Source organism: Selaginella moellendorffii, unplaced genomic scaffold, assembly GCF_000143415.4.
Source record: "Selaginella moellendorffii unplaced genomic scaffold, v1.0 SELMOscaffold_6, whole genome shotgun sequence".
NCBI classification, from domain to species: domain Eukaryota; kingdom Viridiplantae; phylum Streptophyta; class Lycopodiopsida; order Selaginellales; family Selaginellaceae; genus Selaginella; species Selaginella moellendorffii.
In genome coordinates, this window is record NW_003314267.1 from 1,730,772 (window position 1) to 1,745,823 (window position 15,052).

The window sequence follows — 15,052 nt, forward strand, 5'->3', positions numbered from 1 at the left end:
TCACATTTTTTTGTTACTATCGGGTCGATACATACGAACGAGATCATTTTCGGCTTACCAGAGAGGTGGTGATACTAAACGTTGATGCCGAGAATGAATCCATTGCTGTACCAAGGGACGTTGATGGACGGCATTTGGTGCCTCACGGGAGAACGAAACGGATTCGGAGTGAGCGGGTAACTGATGTGAAGACCAGCTGCTCGTAGAACCTGCTTTGCGTTGAGGCAGCACGTCTCCGCATAGTCCGTGAAGAATCCTGGAACTCCCAGCGCCTTGATGACCTCTAGAGCTCCAGTCCAGTTACCATCGCTCTCGAGAGACGAGTTTAATCCCACCACCAGGTGTGGCGGCGGCAAGGAATCAGCGTGCTCCTGGTAGAAGCCTTGCACGTAAGTCACTTTGACGCTCTCCTCCAGCACTTCGGTCATCCCGGAAAGCGAGCCTGGAACTTCCGGCCCAACCATGATAATGTGAAGGCTGCCGGCTCCACTCAAAAGATGGGAGATCTCTGTAAAAGCCGGCATCCAGTCGAGCTCGGGCTCCGGACCGATGTAGTGAAGAACAACCTCCTTGTTCTTGGCGAGGAGGTTCTTCGTGAAGGGACTCAAAGCTGTGACGATGTGGTAGACCGTGAGTGGATGCGAGAGCAGTGCTGCCACCGGACTCTCGGCAGGAAGGCCTCGCAAGTCGTAGTAGTCGGCCCAGTTTGATAGCACCACCATTCCAGCCGAGCCGTAATGCTTGACAGGCTCGTCAACCGGGTGTTGCGAATCCTCGAGTCCCCAAGCTCTAGTCTCGCCACCCTCCGGTGGAAGCAAACCAAACGGGCAGTTCTTGAAGCACCCACACATCCTCCTCCACATCCCCTTGCCGTGAAGTCCCAGAAGCTCGAGCCAGCGGCAGGAGTGATCGATGAAGCACGGGAATGCAAAGCCTTTGAACTCGAGCTCCTCCTCGAGATCCATCATGGCCTTGTAAACCTCGCAGTTCCCCTTGTGTGATTCCTTCCAGTGCCGCTTCTGGCAGCCATGGCTGCAGTAGACCACGGCCTTACAGCGGCTGCACCGAGGAGCCTTCTCGGCCGAGACCTCCTTCTCGCAAACGATGCACTGGCGAGGCAATGCCAGCAGCACGTCCATCATCTCGGGCGAGAAGTCGCTCACTTCCGCCAGCTTTGGAAGGCTGCCACCTTGCTGATCGTTTTGCTGCTGCTGTTCTTCCTTTGGCGGAAACGAAACTCTCACGCAAGTGATATCCCACTCCTTTCGATCCTCGGCTGGCCACTGGATATCGATGAACTGCATCACGCTTTCGATACTCCGCTGTGGCTTCTCCACCACCTGGATCGCCGGGACCATCTGCGCTAGAGCTCTCATGCAAGCGTACAGCCACCTTAGCTCCTCCAGCGATGGATTCCGAAAGCCAAGGCTTTCTTCTCGGGCACCACCTCCAGCTCGAGAAGAAACCACGTCGATGAGTGGAAACGCTTTCTCGCCAGCGATTTCTAGACCCAGCTGCTTGATGATCTTCCTGTTGGGCAGAGAGATCTCGGCCTCGGGTCCAAATGTCACTCGCAGGAATCCCCTCTTTGGAATGGACTTTGGATCCGGGAAGCCTCGAATTCCCGCTATGGCCGCCACCGCATCCTCCTCACTGCGGTAGAGATTGAGGCTTGGATCGCCGAAGCTCGTGAACTGGACGCAGTAGAAGGGCGGGCGAGAATCCGGCCAGTCGGTGTCCTTGCCGATGCGCAGGCCAAAGATCTCTTGCGCCCTGAGCTTCTTCCAGGGATTACACCTGTGCAGCGCTGCCGCTGCCCGGAACACCGATTTGAGGAATGCGGTGCCCAGCCCCTCGATCCTGACCAGGCTGCCGCCATAGCCGCGGCCCAGCCCTGGCCCGACGCCGAAATGCTGCTGGAAGGCGTCGAAGAGCTCCCGGAGGTGCGCGTCCATGGCCAGATCTCGCCGAGCTCCCTCCAGGAGCCGCGAAATCCCAGATCGCGCCTAGATCGCGCAGAGAACGCACCTGATTTCGCGAAATTTGGGCCGATCCGTGGAAATGCTCGCCGGAGGATCAAATGTGGGCTGTGCCCTCGCCCGGATCCAGCGCGACTCGACTGGAAGGATATTCCAGAGATCCCATAAAATGGAAAAGATTTTTCTAGTGAAGTAAAAATCGTTCATGTTAATGTTAGGGGGGTGAAACGTTCCGTACTGTCGGTTGTGAGGGGAGCCTGGGAATCGAGCCCGACATCCCTGCATTATAGACGACCAAACTTAATGAAGAATATGCGAATCGTCTAAGAGATATGAAAGATTATAAGTTTTTGTCTTTAACCTTGTCTAGAAGATTATTAGTCTTCTCCTGTCTTTAATATATATTTTGGAGCTATGAAAATTCCAAAGATTATAAGCTATCGATCGTTCGAGTCCGTTGAATTGTCGCATCCCAACTGACTGAGATTCATATGAGAATATCCCAAAAAGAATCACCATCTTCTCGAAAGTGAACCCAGCGTGATTCGAACACGCAACCTTCTGATCTGGAGTCAGACGCGCTACCGTTGCGCCATGGATCCCTCTCACGTGGAAGAACAGAATATTCTCATGGCAAACAGATTTTTAGTCTTCTCCTGTCTTTAATATATATTTTGGAGCTATGAAAATTCCAAAGATTATAAGCTATCGATCGTTCGAGTCCGTTGAATTGTCGCATCCCAACTGACTGAGATTATCCCAAAAAGAATCGCCATCTTCTCGAAAGTGAACCCAGCCTGATTCGAACACGCAACCTTCTGATCTGGAGTCAGACGCGCTACCGTTGCGCCATGGATCCCTCTCACGTGGAAGAACAGAATATTCTCATGGCAAACAGATTTTAGGTCTACCTTAAACTCGATCACCGCCCACAACTGACTTCGAAAGCGATGCTCCCCAAATGTGTCACATGGATAGACTCATCCTCTACGTATACACTATCCAAATCTCATCAGAATAATTTCTGATCACAAAGCCTCGCAGGCTCGTCAGATCTTATCCCGTGGATGGATAAGAAAACTATCCATACATAATATTATCTTTCGTGCAAGGTGGAAACTTTGGTTCATGCACACAATCACGAAATTGAAACTTCCACGTATATATCTTTCGTGGACAAAATGAAAACTCTGGTTCATGCACACAATCACGAAGCTGAAACTTCTAGTGCCATGAACTGGCCTGAAATTCCTCAATCCCAATGTAATGTTTCTATCTATTTAAACAATCAAATGGCCTGGTCGTGCCAGTCAAAGAGAAAAAGAAGCCTTTGGTATCGGTATATTCACAAAAATATTCGCACACATTCTTTCTCAAAGCTCTATTGCGCAAGCCGCTTGCACGACCCCGCGAAACTCGTCGCCGCCATCGCCCAGAACGTCCACCCAGGTGGTGGCGGAATCTTTGGAATCACTCACGGGATCTCGACGATCCCGACGATCTGGCGGGGCGAATCCGGCGAGCACACCCCTCTCGTCCTGCCCGAGAACCACGACACCGCCGCCACTAATGCCCGCGCACGCCGCCACCGCCTTGCCGCAATTAGCCGGCAATTGCCCCACCCTCCTGGAGCAGCGATTCGTCGCGTTGCGCGGATGATCGCAGCAATCCAGCCTCCAGATCTCGCCGCTGGAGCGCGAGCAGCAGTAGACGATCGAATCGCCGGCGCCCACGAAGAGATTCGTGCCGTCCCTGTGCGAAACCAAGGAGTCGTCGATGAGGTCCTCGGCGCGCGACCACTTCCCCGTGGCGGGATCCAAGAACTCGGCGCTGCGGCTGAATTCGCCCTGGGAATCGCTGCCATAGCCGCTGACGACGCCGAATTTGGGACCCAATCGCTGCGATGACCGATCGATCGCGATCCCCCTGCTCTCGTCGCGCTCCTGGGTCATGTCCGGCATGGCCTCCCAGCGATCCTCGCGGACGAGGTAGCGATCGCAGCTGCGCAGCGCGTTCTTGCTCTCGTCGTGCCCGCCCGCGACGAAGATGGAGTCGTCGCCCACCGCGCAGCACGCGAAGAAGGATCTGGCGGCGCCGGGCATGTCGGATCCCCTGCTCCAGGCGCCGCGCGAGAAATCAAACACGAAGACGCTCCTCATCGCCTGGAAGGAGCTGGGATTCCAGCCCCCGACGATGAAGAGCTTCGATTCCACCGCCGCGATGCCGGAGAAAAGGGGGATCCCGCCATGATCGCCGAGCTCCGGGATGGGCGGAATTCTCTCCCAGGATCGCGAGCTTGGGTAGTAGAGACTGAGCCCAAATGGCGGCAGGGCGCCCTTTGGTGGCTGCTGTTCTTCCGGAGATTTGGGAGATTTATGGGCTTGCGCGACGACGATCGCGGAACGGGTAGTGGCACATTTCTTGCGCAGCGCGTAGAAATCCGGGCTGGCGATGAGGCTCTCCCACTCGCGGCACACGCGCTGCATTTGGGGATGGCTGGTGTGAGGAACACGAACCAGGCAGTGGAGCGCGACGTCGAAAGGGAGGCCCGGGATGAGTTCTTGCAAAGGCGCCATTTGGAACTTGACGATCAGATTGCGAGAAATTGATCGAGACCCAGATGAGAACGATCGAATGCTTCGTGCCCAGTGGATTTCTTATACCTGGCACTGCTCGAATCGGGAGATTACACGAAGCTAGAATGGAAACAAAGCTCTATCCTCTTCCCTGCTGAAGCAACTAGGAAGAAATCGCGGTGGGTCGATCGATCCAAGTCAATTGCATCGAATCTCTCACCCAGGAAAGACTGTTCTTCCGCGAGAATGCGACGCTTATAAGCAAAGCGCGAACTCGAGTCAAGCACGGCACCGAAAACCCTATTTATGCCTGCCTTTCGCCACCTCACCGCACGGCCGCCCCGCTGGCAAACACGTCGATCAGCCCGCTTGCGTCACACGCATCTGGCGGTCGGAATCTATGCACTCACCCACGTGGCAAGTGGATTTACGGTTACATTTTATCGCCGGCTCCACGTGGTCGGCTCCGCGTGACGTGGCGCAGGCCTCCGCCAAAGCAGCCGCAATACGTGGCATGTGCACATGGCCGGCGCATGTGCATGCATGTCCATGGAAGCTTCCATATTATTTTGTACCATGGAAAATTCGCAACAAAACTCCGACTTGATCTTGTCTATGGTTTGTGGTCCAATGGCCTTTTGCTTTCAGTTGGCTTGACCACTGGAAAATCGCTCTCTTCCATTTCTTCCCAAAACTTGTCAAACAAATTGATGTCTTCCTTCCAAGGGAAGAATCTCTTGAGAATAAAAAGGTGGCGAGATCAAGCAACAACCAGTACAAAACGTCCTTCCTCGCCTGCATCATCACGCTGCATGATTCCAGAGATATCTGACACACTGCCTGATGAAACACGTCAGTGTCGCGGAAAGCTCTATCCATACAGCTGAAAACAAAGAACAAAGAACAGTGAAAAAGAGCTCTTCTAGAAACGCTATTTCCTCAATCAATCCAACCCAACGAGGACTTCTAGAAACCATGGGTCAAGCAAAAGCAAGGATAATTGAGGCAAAGGAAGGCAATCAAGTATTGGCACAAAGGAGAAAAAATAAAGAGACGATGGTCCTACCAAGAGCGAAGATCGAGAAATCACTATCAAGGGAGAAAAGAGCATACAATGATACTTTGATACAATACCCCCAACTTGGCAGCTTTACCTCTGGCTAGTGGACATGTTTCTTCCGGCCAACTTGTTTTTATCCCTGGATGATCACTCATCCACGCGCAATTCTTTTTTTCACTAGCGAGCGATGCTTCAGCCTATACAAAAGCCAAGCGTGTCACGAGAAAGGAATTTTACCAGGCCACGCAAGGCACGGCAGTGGGAGAAATCGAATCCACTCTAGCTTGCAACGTCATGGGAGATAACTTTGTCCGGGATCTTATCTATCGGAGAGAAGCTGATCTGTTAATCTGCAAATTTCCAAGGTGATTCCAGGCAGTGGAGGATCAAAAACCATCCTGTCTATGTCCACCACTCACTGAATCGTGGTGGCCGCGACTGTTGCAAGGCTCTTTCACGGTGATCTGGAAAAAAAGCTGTTAATTTTCGACAACTTTTCATCTCGTCACATACCCTGTCGATACTTTGGCGATAGAGTCCAGCGCATCCGTCCTCAGTCCTATTTGGCATCTTTACCTCTGGCGAACTTGGAGCCTTTAGAGGCTTTGTTTCTTCCGGCCAGCTTGTTTTTGTCCCTGGATGGCCCCTTTCTACCACCGCCACGCCCAAATTTCTTTTTACTGTGGCCACCATTAGCGATGTTTTGATGCTCGCGTTGGCTCTGCTGCGATGTGTTGTAGCTGCGAACAGCCTACACAAAAGCCAAGCACGCCGTGAGAGAAGTTCGCCAGGGCACGAAAGGCGAAAATCAAATCGCTCACCTTGTTCACATCAACAATCTCCTGATTGTGACGGGAGAGCACTTTGTCCAGAATCTTATCGGACTGTTGTTTCTCCTCTTTGGAGGATCCAACGACTGGAAGGAACTGTATTACACATTTTTTATGCGTTAAGAACAAAGAATAACAGAAGGGAAAAGGGAGAACAGAAATCTCACCTTTCGATGCTTTCCTGCGTGTTTTGCCGGCTTTTCACCCTCCAGCTTACGATCAAACTTGCCTACGCTGGCCGTAGCAGTACTTGCGTGTCCAGCAATCTCGCCGAGTTCATCTTTCGTGAGTTTCTTTGGAACTTGCGCGGAGCCGGTTATAGGCAAAGCCATCGTCGACAATTGGACAGTACTAATGATCAAAACAACAATCAGACGATATGGTTTGAGACTAATAATATTTACCTCGGGAGCGCAGATTTTCCGGCAACTTTGAGCGTGTGTTTCAAGTTCTGGAGACGATTCTTCTCTTGCTTTTCAATGCGTGCCTTCTTTTCTTTCTTCATGTTTGAGAATGGATCTTCTCCAGGTTCTGCATAACCCAGAGAGACAAATGCGCTAAGTGAAACCAAATATGGAAACAAAAGCCACTTACCATCAGTGCTCTTGGCCTCAATTACAGGTATGTCTCGCTCATCTGCAACTCTCTTATAACCATACCGCCTTCTCCATTCCCCAGCGTCTTCATCGAAATCTAGCTTGCTGCGTTTTCTCTTCTTTATACCTGGAAAAAAAAAAAAAATTCCTTGTAGACACAAATCCAAAGAGACCACACAAGATAGATTACCTTTGCTCTGTGCAAATTGCTCCCATTTCGTGGGTGGCCGCGGCTTCGGGAGCTACAAGGACAAATCCAAAATGACTGAGAAGGAGAAAAAAGAAAGAATTTCTACTCACAGGTTTTTCTCTAGGAAGCTTTGTTGTGGGAGGAGGCAAGATCACGAGACGCCCATACTTATCCGCCTCAGAAGGCATGTTAAACAGCTTCTCTGCCAGCGCTTGAATGGCTCGAGCGCCCTTTCGGAGGCATTGCTCGTCATAATCATCGCTAGAAATCATCCACAAGGAGAAAAATGTAGCTCCATCCGAGCGAGAAGAAAATCCTCCCTACCTGGAAGTCGACGCCTCCTCGATTCCTGGATCAGTAGCGTCGAAGACGAGCAGATTGCCGATGTCCATGCGCAATCCGGACAGGGAATCCATCCCCGCGCCTTCTTCCTCGGCCGCCATCGCGGAAGAACTAAAACCCTAGAATCAAAATCTCCAAGAACCCTAAATCTCTTTATTGCTGGATGGGTTTCTTCGAAAAATCTCTACTCCCAAATAATCTACGCTCCCTTTGACAGCAACGTGAGGCTTTCCCACTCTCACGCGAATGCTCGTCGCGGATGGAAATCTCTCAAACACGCCCTTTGCAATGCTCGCTGCCACGGCCTCCAAGAGAGAAAATGGTGGACCTTCTACCACAGCCTTGACGATCCTGGCACCAAAAAAATCGATTTTTGGGAGGAATTCTTCCAAGTTTCTACCTGTAGATCGCTCCATAGCTGATTGAATCCTCGATGTTGTCGCTGTTGCAAGCCTTGGACAAATCGGTCCACACATCCGCGTCCACCAGGAACTTTTGGCCCAATTTCTTCTCTTCGTCGTACACGCCGTGGTAGCCGTGGAAGATCATGCCACGAAGAATGAGCTTATCGCCATTTGGGTCACTGCCGCAAGAACACACAAAAAATTTCGTTTTTTTTTCTGAGGGGAAAGAAATTTGCAAGCTTCATACCTCATCTCGTAGCACCGGGAGAACACTGCTGCTCCTTCGCCTAGGGCTCTAGAGCGACTTTAAGTAGGAGTTAAATGCCAAGTAAGGTGTTTTTGGTGCGTCGATCGTCCCAGTAAATCCAGGCTCGAGAACTTTTCGTTGCTCCAGATCGTATTTCTCATTGATCTTGTCCTGTGCAAGAAGTTCTCGCAATGGTGGCGGAGGCACCACTTCCGGTTTTATGATCTGGATTGCAAAAAGAAAAAGAAGTTATTTTCTGGCAAGAAAGAGGAAAGTTTTCATCACCTTGACAGGAGGCCATTCGAAGTTTTTGAGCTGGGGGCAGTAGAGTTCTAGCCTGATCTTCTCTTTGTAAGGAGGATTAAGCGTGGTTATCACATCGCTCCAAAGCATCAGATCGACGAGCTCGTTGCATTGCTCGAGATCGAGCTCTTTCAATCCTCGAACTACAATGTGTGCTGTTTTCAAGTGGACGCACCGCGCTAGAGAGATTCTCTCGAGAGAATTCGACTGCGAAATGTCACGCACTGTGAGCAAAGTCTGCCGGAAAAGAGCAATGAGAGAAGGTACCTCTATCAAGACGTAGTTTAGAGCCGCACAGCACGATAAATCCAGTTCCTTGAGCGCTGGAGCAACAGTGTAAGGCGACATGACATACCTGGTCAAGAACTTGGCTCCCCGGAGCTCTAGTTTCTCCTGGAGATAGAACTTTGAGACGATCCCAGAGGATTCAAGAGGAACTTACAAGATTTGGGCGAGGAACGCTGAAGAGCTCGGTGATGAAAGGCTCATCCACTCTGGAACTCCAGATGATAGATATCTACAACATGAGCTGAGCTGCTAAGAACGAGGAAAGAAAAGCATAGAACTTACCAAGTTACATGTCGCTAGCAAATTGAGACGAGTCTCGTTAAAGGCAGGCGAAACCACGGGGTCAGGAAGAGCTTCCAGCGGTCTCTCCCATTTTCCATTTTCAAGCGCCTAAGTGAAAACAAATGTGAGAAATCCATGGATCGATCAAATCACAGGACCTTGATCCAGCCAGAGTCTGGCTTTGGTGCGGCGCCCTTCTTCTTCCCTTTGCCCTTGCCCTTCTTGGGCGCCATAGCTGCCGCACCAAAGCTCTCGCACCGAATGGCGGGACGCAACGTTCGGATGGCCACATCCTCACCGTCAAAATTAGGGCTTGAGTCGTTTAAAATAGGTTTAACGGTTATAGATTTCCCGCTTGCTCGATCGTAAGCACCACGTCGATGTTTGGTCTTCTCGGAGAGCTTCTTGGAATCGACCCTCAAGCCTCTCAAGGTGTCGGGTAAGGAATCGGGTTCACCGAGATCAAGGCTTCACGAATCCAGTTCCATGCTTACGTGACGGATCGTACCTTTGTGCACAATCCTTCGAAGTTTTCGGAGTCAACAAAAGTCTTGCTCTACTGCTCCAGTCTGCTGCCGACAAAGCTCTTCTTGGTTCCTGGGACGTTGTCTGGCTTTACACTCTTGGCTTGGGGTACTATGGTGACAAATTATAGACCTCATGTGAGAAATTCTTCATTATATTTACATGAAAAATTATATTCAGATGATTTATTTAAAGTAAGCCAAATAATTATGTTTGTATAGATGACAAATTATATCAACTTAGAGAAAATTTTCTAGAGTTTAGCGTTCCTCATTCTAATCTTGAAAATGGTAAATTCATAGATGAAAAACATGTAAATATTTATTCTTGTGTAAGGATTATTATAAATGATGATGGACAGGAAGAATGCCATTGTAGGCTTTATTTGAAATACTACTTTTCAAGAGAATTTTTTTTTTAAAGAACTAGTATGATGTAGATTGTGTTTGGCAAAGCATGTAGGAATACAGTTTCCTCATAATTCATTTAGATACTACTTATGTCATTGAATGCTTACAAAAATGGGTGAAGTGATATATTTTGCATGGTAAATATAATACATAAATTAATGACTTTGTTATGGCCTTGGTTAATTCATTTCATAAATTATTATTTGAAGGTTTTTCTTGCAAGGAGTATTACAAGCATACTAAGGAAGTTTGCACTTCAGGAACATATCTCATTTGAGGATATAAGCCTTCTTGACAAGTTACAGATATGCTTGTAATCCGAAGAAAATCTTTCCAGTGTGCATTTGATAGGAAGGGCATTTTTATGCTATAAAATTTTAAGTGCAACAAATTCTGAAAGCTGGTATGTAGCTGATATATCTTTATTGATGTGCAATTATGGGGATTTCAGCCTTTTATACAATCACATCCATGCTATGCAAAACATTTAAAGGCTATTAGCACGTATTGAAGTTGGGAGAATTAGTGAGATGACATTTGAGCTTTGAGCATATATCAAATCAAGCAAGAAAATTACAATAATAAATTACACTTTTTTATGGAAAAGAGTTGACTGAAAATGTTTTTTATGCTAGATTCATCTAGAAGTGCTTGAAGTTGAGAAAACATCTTCTAGAACTAAAAATTTGAAATGCTAATTAGTTGGCCTTGTTATCTTTTTAATTTCTTTGAAGACATAAGAAGCCCAACCCTTTTCCTGAGCTTTTTGAAATATATGGGATCTCAAAATATATTTTGAGAAATATATATTATTACATAATGAGTCACGCAAGGAGGAGATTACCTCTTTGCGTAGCTGTCGGCTTACTAGAGCTCTCTATAGCAGTGGACCGCGAGAGATAGCAGCGTATGCACTCCAGCTCCCAGCAAATCTCCTGAAAGCACGGCCTCATCTCGGGATTACTAGACCAGCACTGCTGCACCACTCCTCCCAAGAGTGTGTTTACGTATCCCGGCAGCGAAGGCCTCACTCCCGGTTTCATCCAGCTCCCCTTGATCTTTTTAATATCCACTCCTCCGGTCTCGCAAAACGGTACCTCTCCAGTGAGAATGCTGTAGCACGTCATCCCAAAGCTGTAAACGTCCGCCTTGAGCGTGTACCTCGCACAGAACTCGTCACCACCACCGCGGTCTGGAACCATGACTTCCGGAGCCCTGTAGAATCCTGTGCCTCGCTTCGAAGTGTGAGCTTGGTCGGAGCACTCCATCGTCTTAGCCGTGCCAAAGTCCGCGAGCTTGAGCAAGAGGCCGCTCGAGGAAGAGCCGGGAGCCCGGGTCAAGAGGATGTTGCTCGGCTTCACGTCCCTGTGGATGATCTGGAGCGAGTGCAAGTACTTCAGGCCTCGAGCGATCTGGAGCATCATGTCGACGCAGACCAAGGCGGAGAAAGGTGGCGCAAAGCCGCTTCTTTGCTTGGACTTGTTGATGTAGGACTCGAGATTGCCAGCTTCCATGAGCTCCAGCAGCAATCCATACTTGAGGCCGCTGTCTCTCTTGGGCTCGACATGGCCGAGAGCCTGGACGATGTGAGGATGCTGGAGCTGCAAGTGTAGAGCCGCCTCCCTAACGAAAGTTGCCTCGTCTTTGAAGAGCTTAAGAGCGTATCTCTGTCCGAAGGCTTGGACTTCTTGGACGGCGGCGTAGCTCCCACATCCCAGAACACTTCCCATGACGAGCACTTCGTCTTCCAGCTGAGTGGAAGCCACGACAACGTCTTGCACGCAGCTAGCCGAGATTCTTGACGGGTGTAACCTCTCCAGCAACAGGTTTGTTGCCTGAAGTTGGTCTTGCGAGAGATCCGTCCTGTTACTGGCCTCGCCAAGAATTTTCACAGCTTTGAGGAAAAGGGAGGCCCGTTGCAAGAGCTTGCGGAGTGACGTCTCGGTCTCGGCTATGATTCCCGCAAAGAGCTCGGCGGAAGGAACGGCCTTCTTCTCCACCTGGATGGCATAACTGAGCATCCCCAGCTGCGTCCAAAGCCTGTAGATCTCATCCCACTTCTCGCACAAAGTCTGGTTCGAGATGGCAGCAGCGATCCCAATCGCTGTGGAAGAGTCCTTGCACTCCCTTAGAAGCATCATCTCTTCGCGAAGAAGCTCCGCAGATCGATCGTGGAGAGTGTCCAGATGGCAGATGAGCTGCGATAAGTTTCTCCCCATACGCCAGTTGACTAACACTACTTTGTCCCTGTCCTTTCTACCTCCCAAGTACCTGAAGAACTTGAAAGCACAACTTCGACGCTTGGTCTTCTCGCAGAGCTTCTTGGAATCGACCCTCAAGCTGCTCAAGAGATCGGCTAAAGAATCAGGTTCACCGAGATCAAGACTCCCTGCTTCATCTTCTGCCTTCACTAATCCGGTTCCATCCTTGAGGGACGGAATGACAGTGCCGCTCTTACCTGCTGATAACTTCGTAGATGCGGCGATAAGGCACGAGAACATTGTGCGCAATCCTTTCTCGCAATGCTTTGATGTTTTCCAAAGTCAACCAGCTCGTCCAAGTCTTAGGCGACCAGCTCCACTGCTCCAGTCTGCTGCCGACAAAGCTCTTCTTGGTTCTCCGGTTTAGTTTCCAAAACCTGGGACCCTTCTCGCAACGAGGTTACGCATGCGACTGTGATCTCGTTCGCTTCTACGTCGTTAGCCTGCATTTGTTCGAACAGCTCGGACGCTCTTTCCAGCTGACCCTGCTTCACATAAGCGTCGAGCAGAGCGTTCCAAAATGCGGTAGACTTGTCCGGGGTTCTGTCGAAGAGATTTTGTGCGTCTTCCAGAGCTCCACACTTGCAGTACATGCCCAGCAGCGCCTCTCTGATACCACCATCCTGATACAAATCCTTGCCTTTGATGCTCTCATGAACAGCCTTGCCCCGCTCCAACTTCTGGAGCTCCGCACAGGCCTTGAGAACGCTGATGATCGTCAGCTTGTAAGGAACCGACTGGACGTTCTGGTAGACGTCGAGAAGCTCTCGCCAGTGTCCGTGTCTCTCACAAGTTGCTATCATAGAGCTGGAGAGCAGCACATTCTTCGTTGGCACGGACTGGAAGAGCTCCCAAGCAGCATCGTAGAGACCACAGCGGCCATACATATGGATCAGAGCGCTTCGTACGACCACGTCCGATTCAAAGCCACTCTCTTCTATGCCGGCATGAAGAAGTCTTCCCTCCGCCAGGCACTCGGCACCATTGCATGCGCTCAAGGTGGTCGTGAAGGCAAACTTGTCAACCCGGACACCTTCTAGCCTCATGAGTCTGAAAAGCCCGAGTGCTTCTTTGCTGCGATGCCACTGTGTGTAGAAGGATATCATATGAGCCCAAGCAACGTCGTCGTATTCGCGTCTCTTCCAGAAAACCTTGGCAGCGTCTTCGAGGCTGCCACACTTTCCATACATGTTGAGCAATGCGCTGGAGACCGCATCCTCAGTTTCCAAACCTCTCGCAGTGACCACAGCATGAACCTGTCGACCATCTTCGAGAGCTGTAGCGCCGGCACACGCGTTGATCACGGTGACAAAAGTGCTGACGCTTGGAGTGAGCTCCATCTTCCTGTAGAGCTCGAGCGCCTCCTCGTACGCACTATGTTGGACGTAGACCGAGAGCATTGCGTTCCAAGTGATGATATCTTTCCCCTGGATTTCTTCAAAGACCTTCCTTGCGTCTGTCAGGCTACCGCACTTCCCATACATGTTGAGTAGCGCAGTCTTGACGATGAGATCGTTCTCAAACCCGTTTCCAGTGAGCTGCGAGTGAATAAGCTTGCCTTCTTGCAAAGCACTCATTTTCCCGCAGCAATTGAGGACGGTCACAAAGGTGACGTTGTCCGGCTTTACACTCTCGCCTTGCATTCTCTGAAACAGCTTCAATGCCATCTTGTAGTGACCACGCTCTGAGTAGGCCGAGATCATAGAAGTCCAAAGAATAGCGTCCCGCGAAACCATCTCGTCAAACATTCTCTGCGCGTCCCTTAAGCTCCCACACTTGAGATACATCTCTATGAGATGGTTCCCGAGTATCCTGTCCTGCTCCTGCCCGCTATCCCGAATGTAGCTGTGAATTTTCTTCCCTTGCTGGAGAGCCTTGTTCTTAGCGCAAACTCGTAAAACTCTAGCGTAAGTGGCACTGTCCGTCTTGTGTATCATCCCTTGCATGCGATCCACTAGAATCCTCAAGTTGTCCTCGTCGGGACTCCTGGCAGCACTGTTCTTGTACCCGAAAGCGGCACAGAATACTTTGCTAACGTGGTGTTGTCCTCGAAGCGTTTGTGTTTTGTCTCGCCAATCTGGATAAGAAACCAAGAACTTGTAACGCTTTGAAAGTCCAGGATGAAAAGAAGTTTAAAAAACTCTCTAGCGCACTCACACAAAAATGCCATCCTTGACGATACAAAACATCCAAATCTCCAGACTAAAGATCAAGCATTGGCAGGGAAATTTTTTTCTAGAACGTAAACGCTATAAGATCTAGGAAAAGGATCGAGACTAGAAAAAATGCCTACACAATTGAATCGGATTCACGAGAAAATATCGAAGAACATACAAAACATCCAAATTTTCAGACGAAAGATCAAGCATTAAGGGGAAAAAAAATTCTAGAACGTAAACGCTTAAAGATCTAGGAAAAGGATCGAGACTAGAAACAATGCCTACACGATTGCATAGAAAACATTGAACGATCGAACTACAGAACGATTGAAAGCATAATCAGCAAAGAAAAGAATGCCGCGCAAGAAGAATCTCTCGAGACAGGACATGATCAAGGATAGCATAAGCAACATACCTAGATTTCTTCGCTTCCTCCTGTGCGCGATCGCCATCGCCATAGACGAGAGCGCGGCCGCCATAGCCAAGCTCTCACAGATATTTTCGTGGGCTTTGGTTTGGAAAAATTTAAGCCTAGGCGGGAAAGGCTTGGTCTAAATGACAACTGTCCTTGGAACACGTGTCCTTAAACCTCCTCTCTTT

At 49.6% G+C, this 15,052-nt stretch overlaps 7 protein-coding genes and 2 non-coding genes across 11 annotated transcripts in view; 1 reads left to right on the top strand and 8 right to left on the bottom strand.

The window, feature by feature from the left end:
* Positions 1 to 72, top strand: part of LOC9635702 (protein ABHD11) — a 2,512-nt gene extending 2,440 nt beyond the window's left edge. The window contains exon 14 of the mRNA XM_002965509.2: positions 66 to 72. Within this exon, the coding sequence (XP_002965555.2) occupies positions 66 to 72 (7 nt within the window). The remainder of the gene's footprint in view (positions 1 to 65) is intronic.
* Positions 35 to 2,372, bottom strand: LOC9634608 (zinc finger MYND domain-containing protein 15). Its single transcript, XM_002965847.2, has one exon. The coding sequence runs from the start codon at positions 1,953 to 1,955 to the stop codon at positions 75 to 77; it is 1,881 nt and encodes a 626-aa protein (XP_002965893.1). The 5' UTR covers positions 1,956 to 2,372; the 3' UTR covers positions 35 to 74.
* A 137-nt stretch (positions 2,373 to 2,509) lies between these two features.
* Positions 2,510 to 2,581, bottom strand: TRNAW-CCA. The gene has a single exon. It is a non-coding gene; the product is annotated as a tRNA-Trp (tRNA).
* A 185-nt stretch (positions 2,582 to 2,766) lies between these two features.
* On the bottom strand, positions 2,767 to 2,838 carry TRNAW-CCA. Its single transcript has one exon. It is a non-coding gene; the product is annotated as a tRNA-Trp (tRNA).
* Positions 2,839 to 3,291: 453 nt separating this feature from the next.
* Positions 3,292 to 4,833, bottom strand: LOC9635703 (F-box/kelch-repeat protein At1g80440). Its single transcript, XM_002965848.2, has one exon. It carries the CDS (start codon positions 4,553 to 4,555, stop codon positions 3,353 to 3,355), a length of 1,203 nt encoding a protein of 400 aa, XP_002965894.2. The 5' UTR covers positions 4,556 to 4,833; the 3' UTR covers positions 3,292 to 3,352.
* Positions 4,834 to 5,191: 358 nt separating this feature from the next.
* Positions 5,192 to 7,709, bottom strand: LOC9635704 (ribosome biogenesis regulatory protein homolog). 3 transcript variants are annotated; one of them, XR_002991904.1, is made up of 10 exons: positions 7,556 to 7,709; positions 7,342 to 7,492; positions 7,232 to 7,283; positions 7,040 to 7,168; positions 6,850 to 6,976; positions 6,613 to 6,796; positions 6,437 to 6,541; positions 6,129 to 6,366; positions 5,710 to 6,079; positions 5,192 to 5,395 (listed from the first exon to the last, which is right to left on the bottom strand). XR_002991904.1 is itself a non-coding variant. In XM_002965849.2 (9 exons), exons 1-8 carry the CDS (start codon positions 7,672 to 7,674, stop codon positions 6,175 to 6,177), a joined length of 1,059 nt encoding a protein of 352 aa, XP_002965895.2. In that variant the 5' UTR covers positions 7,675 to 7,709; the 3' UTR covers positions 5,622 to 6,079; positions 6,129 to 6,174. The 3 variants fall into 3 exon arrangements, 1 of the variants encoding a protein (XP_002965895.2); XR_002991903.1 differs by having other exon boundaries at positions 5,192 to 5,438; XM_002965849.2 differs by lacking the exon at positions 5,192 to 5,395 and having other exon boundaries at positions 5,622 to 6,079.
* LOC9635705 (dihydroneopterin aldolase 1) lies at positions 7,707 to 8,293 on the bottom strand. Its single transcript, XM_002965850.2, has 3 exons — positions 8,225 to 8,293; positions 7,974 to 8,156; positions 7,707 to 7,924 (listed from the first exon to the last, which is right to left on the bottom strand). Exons 1-3 carry the CDS (start codon positions 8,227 to 8,229, stop codon positions 7,717 to 7,719), a joined length of 396 nt encoding a protein of 131 aa, XP_002965896.2. The 5' UTR covers positions 8,230 to 8,293; the 3' UTR covers positions 7,707 to 7,716.
* Positions 8,294 to 10,795: 2,502 nt separating this feature from the next.
* LOC112344959 (light-sensor Protein kinase-like) lies at positions 10,796 to 12,549 on the bottom strand. Its single transcript, XM_024670675.1, has one exon. The coding sequence runs from the start codon at positions 12,531 to 12,533 to the stop codon at positions 10,857 to 10,859; it is 1,677 nt and encodes a 558-aa protein (XP_024526443.1). The 5' UTR covers positions 12,534 to 12,549; the 3' UTR covers positions 10,796 to 10,856.
* Positions 12,550 to 12,573: 24 nt separating this feature from the next.
* Positions 12,574 to 14,957, bottom strand: LOC9635706 (pentatricopeptide repeat-containing protein At5g27110). The gene is made up of 2 exons (XM_002965851.2): positions 14,868 to 14,957; positions 12,574 to 14,370 (listed from the first exon to the last, which is right to left on the bottom strand). The coding sequence occupies exons 1-2, from the start codon at positions 14,929 to 14,931 to the stop codon at positions 12,596 to 12,598; spliced, it is 1,839 nt and encodes a 612-aa protein (XP_002965897.2). The 5' UTR covers positions 14,932 to 14,957; the 3' UTR covers positions 12,574 to 12,595.
* Between the last annotated feature and the right edge of the window lie 95 nt (positions 14,958 to 15,052).

Bases quoted from the DNA above. Each gene is read 5' to 3' on its own strand.
- LOC9634608 (XM_002965847.2), bottom strand. From the start codon at position 1,955: ATGGACGCGCACCTCCGGGAGCTCTTCGACGCCTTCCAGCAGCATTTC.
- LOC112344959 (XM_024670675.1), bottom strand. From the start codon at position 12,533: ATGTTCTCGTGCCTTATCGCCGCATCTACGAAGTTATCAGCAGGTAAG.
- LOC9635705 (XM_002965850.2), bottom strand. The intron at 7,925-7,973 runs GTAGAAACTTGG...TTTTGGTGCCAG, and splicing joins AGCTATGGAGCGATCTACAG to GATCGTCAAGGCTGTGGTAG.
- LOC9635703 (XM_002965848.2), bottom strand. From the start codon at position 4,555: ATGGCGCCTTTGCAAGAACTCATCCCGGGCCTCCCTTTCGACGTCGCG.
- LOC9635704 (XM_002965849.2), bottom strand. From the start codon at position 7,674: ATGGCGGCCGAGGAAGAAGGCGCGGGGATGGATTCCCTGTCCGGATTG. The intron at 7,493-7,555 runs GTAGGGAGGATT...GATGATTTCTAG, and splicing joins GAGGAGGCGTCGACTTCCAG to CGATGATTATGACGAGCAAT. The intron at 7,169-7,231 runs GTAATCTATCTT...TTTTTTTTCCAG, and splicing joins GCAATTTGCACAGAGCAAAG to GTATAAAGAAGAGAAAACGC.
- LOC9635706 (XM_002965851.2), bottom strand. From the start codon at position 14,931: ATGGCGGCCGCGCTCTCGTCTATGGCGATGGCGATCGCGCACAGGAGG. The intron at 14,371-14,867 runs GTATGTTGCTTA...TTTCTTATCCAG, and splicing joins GAGGAAGCGAAGAAATCTAG to ATTGGCGAGACAAAACACAA.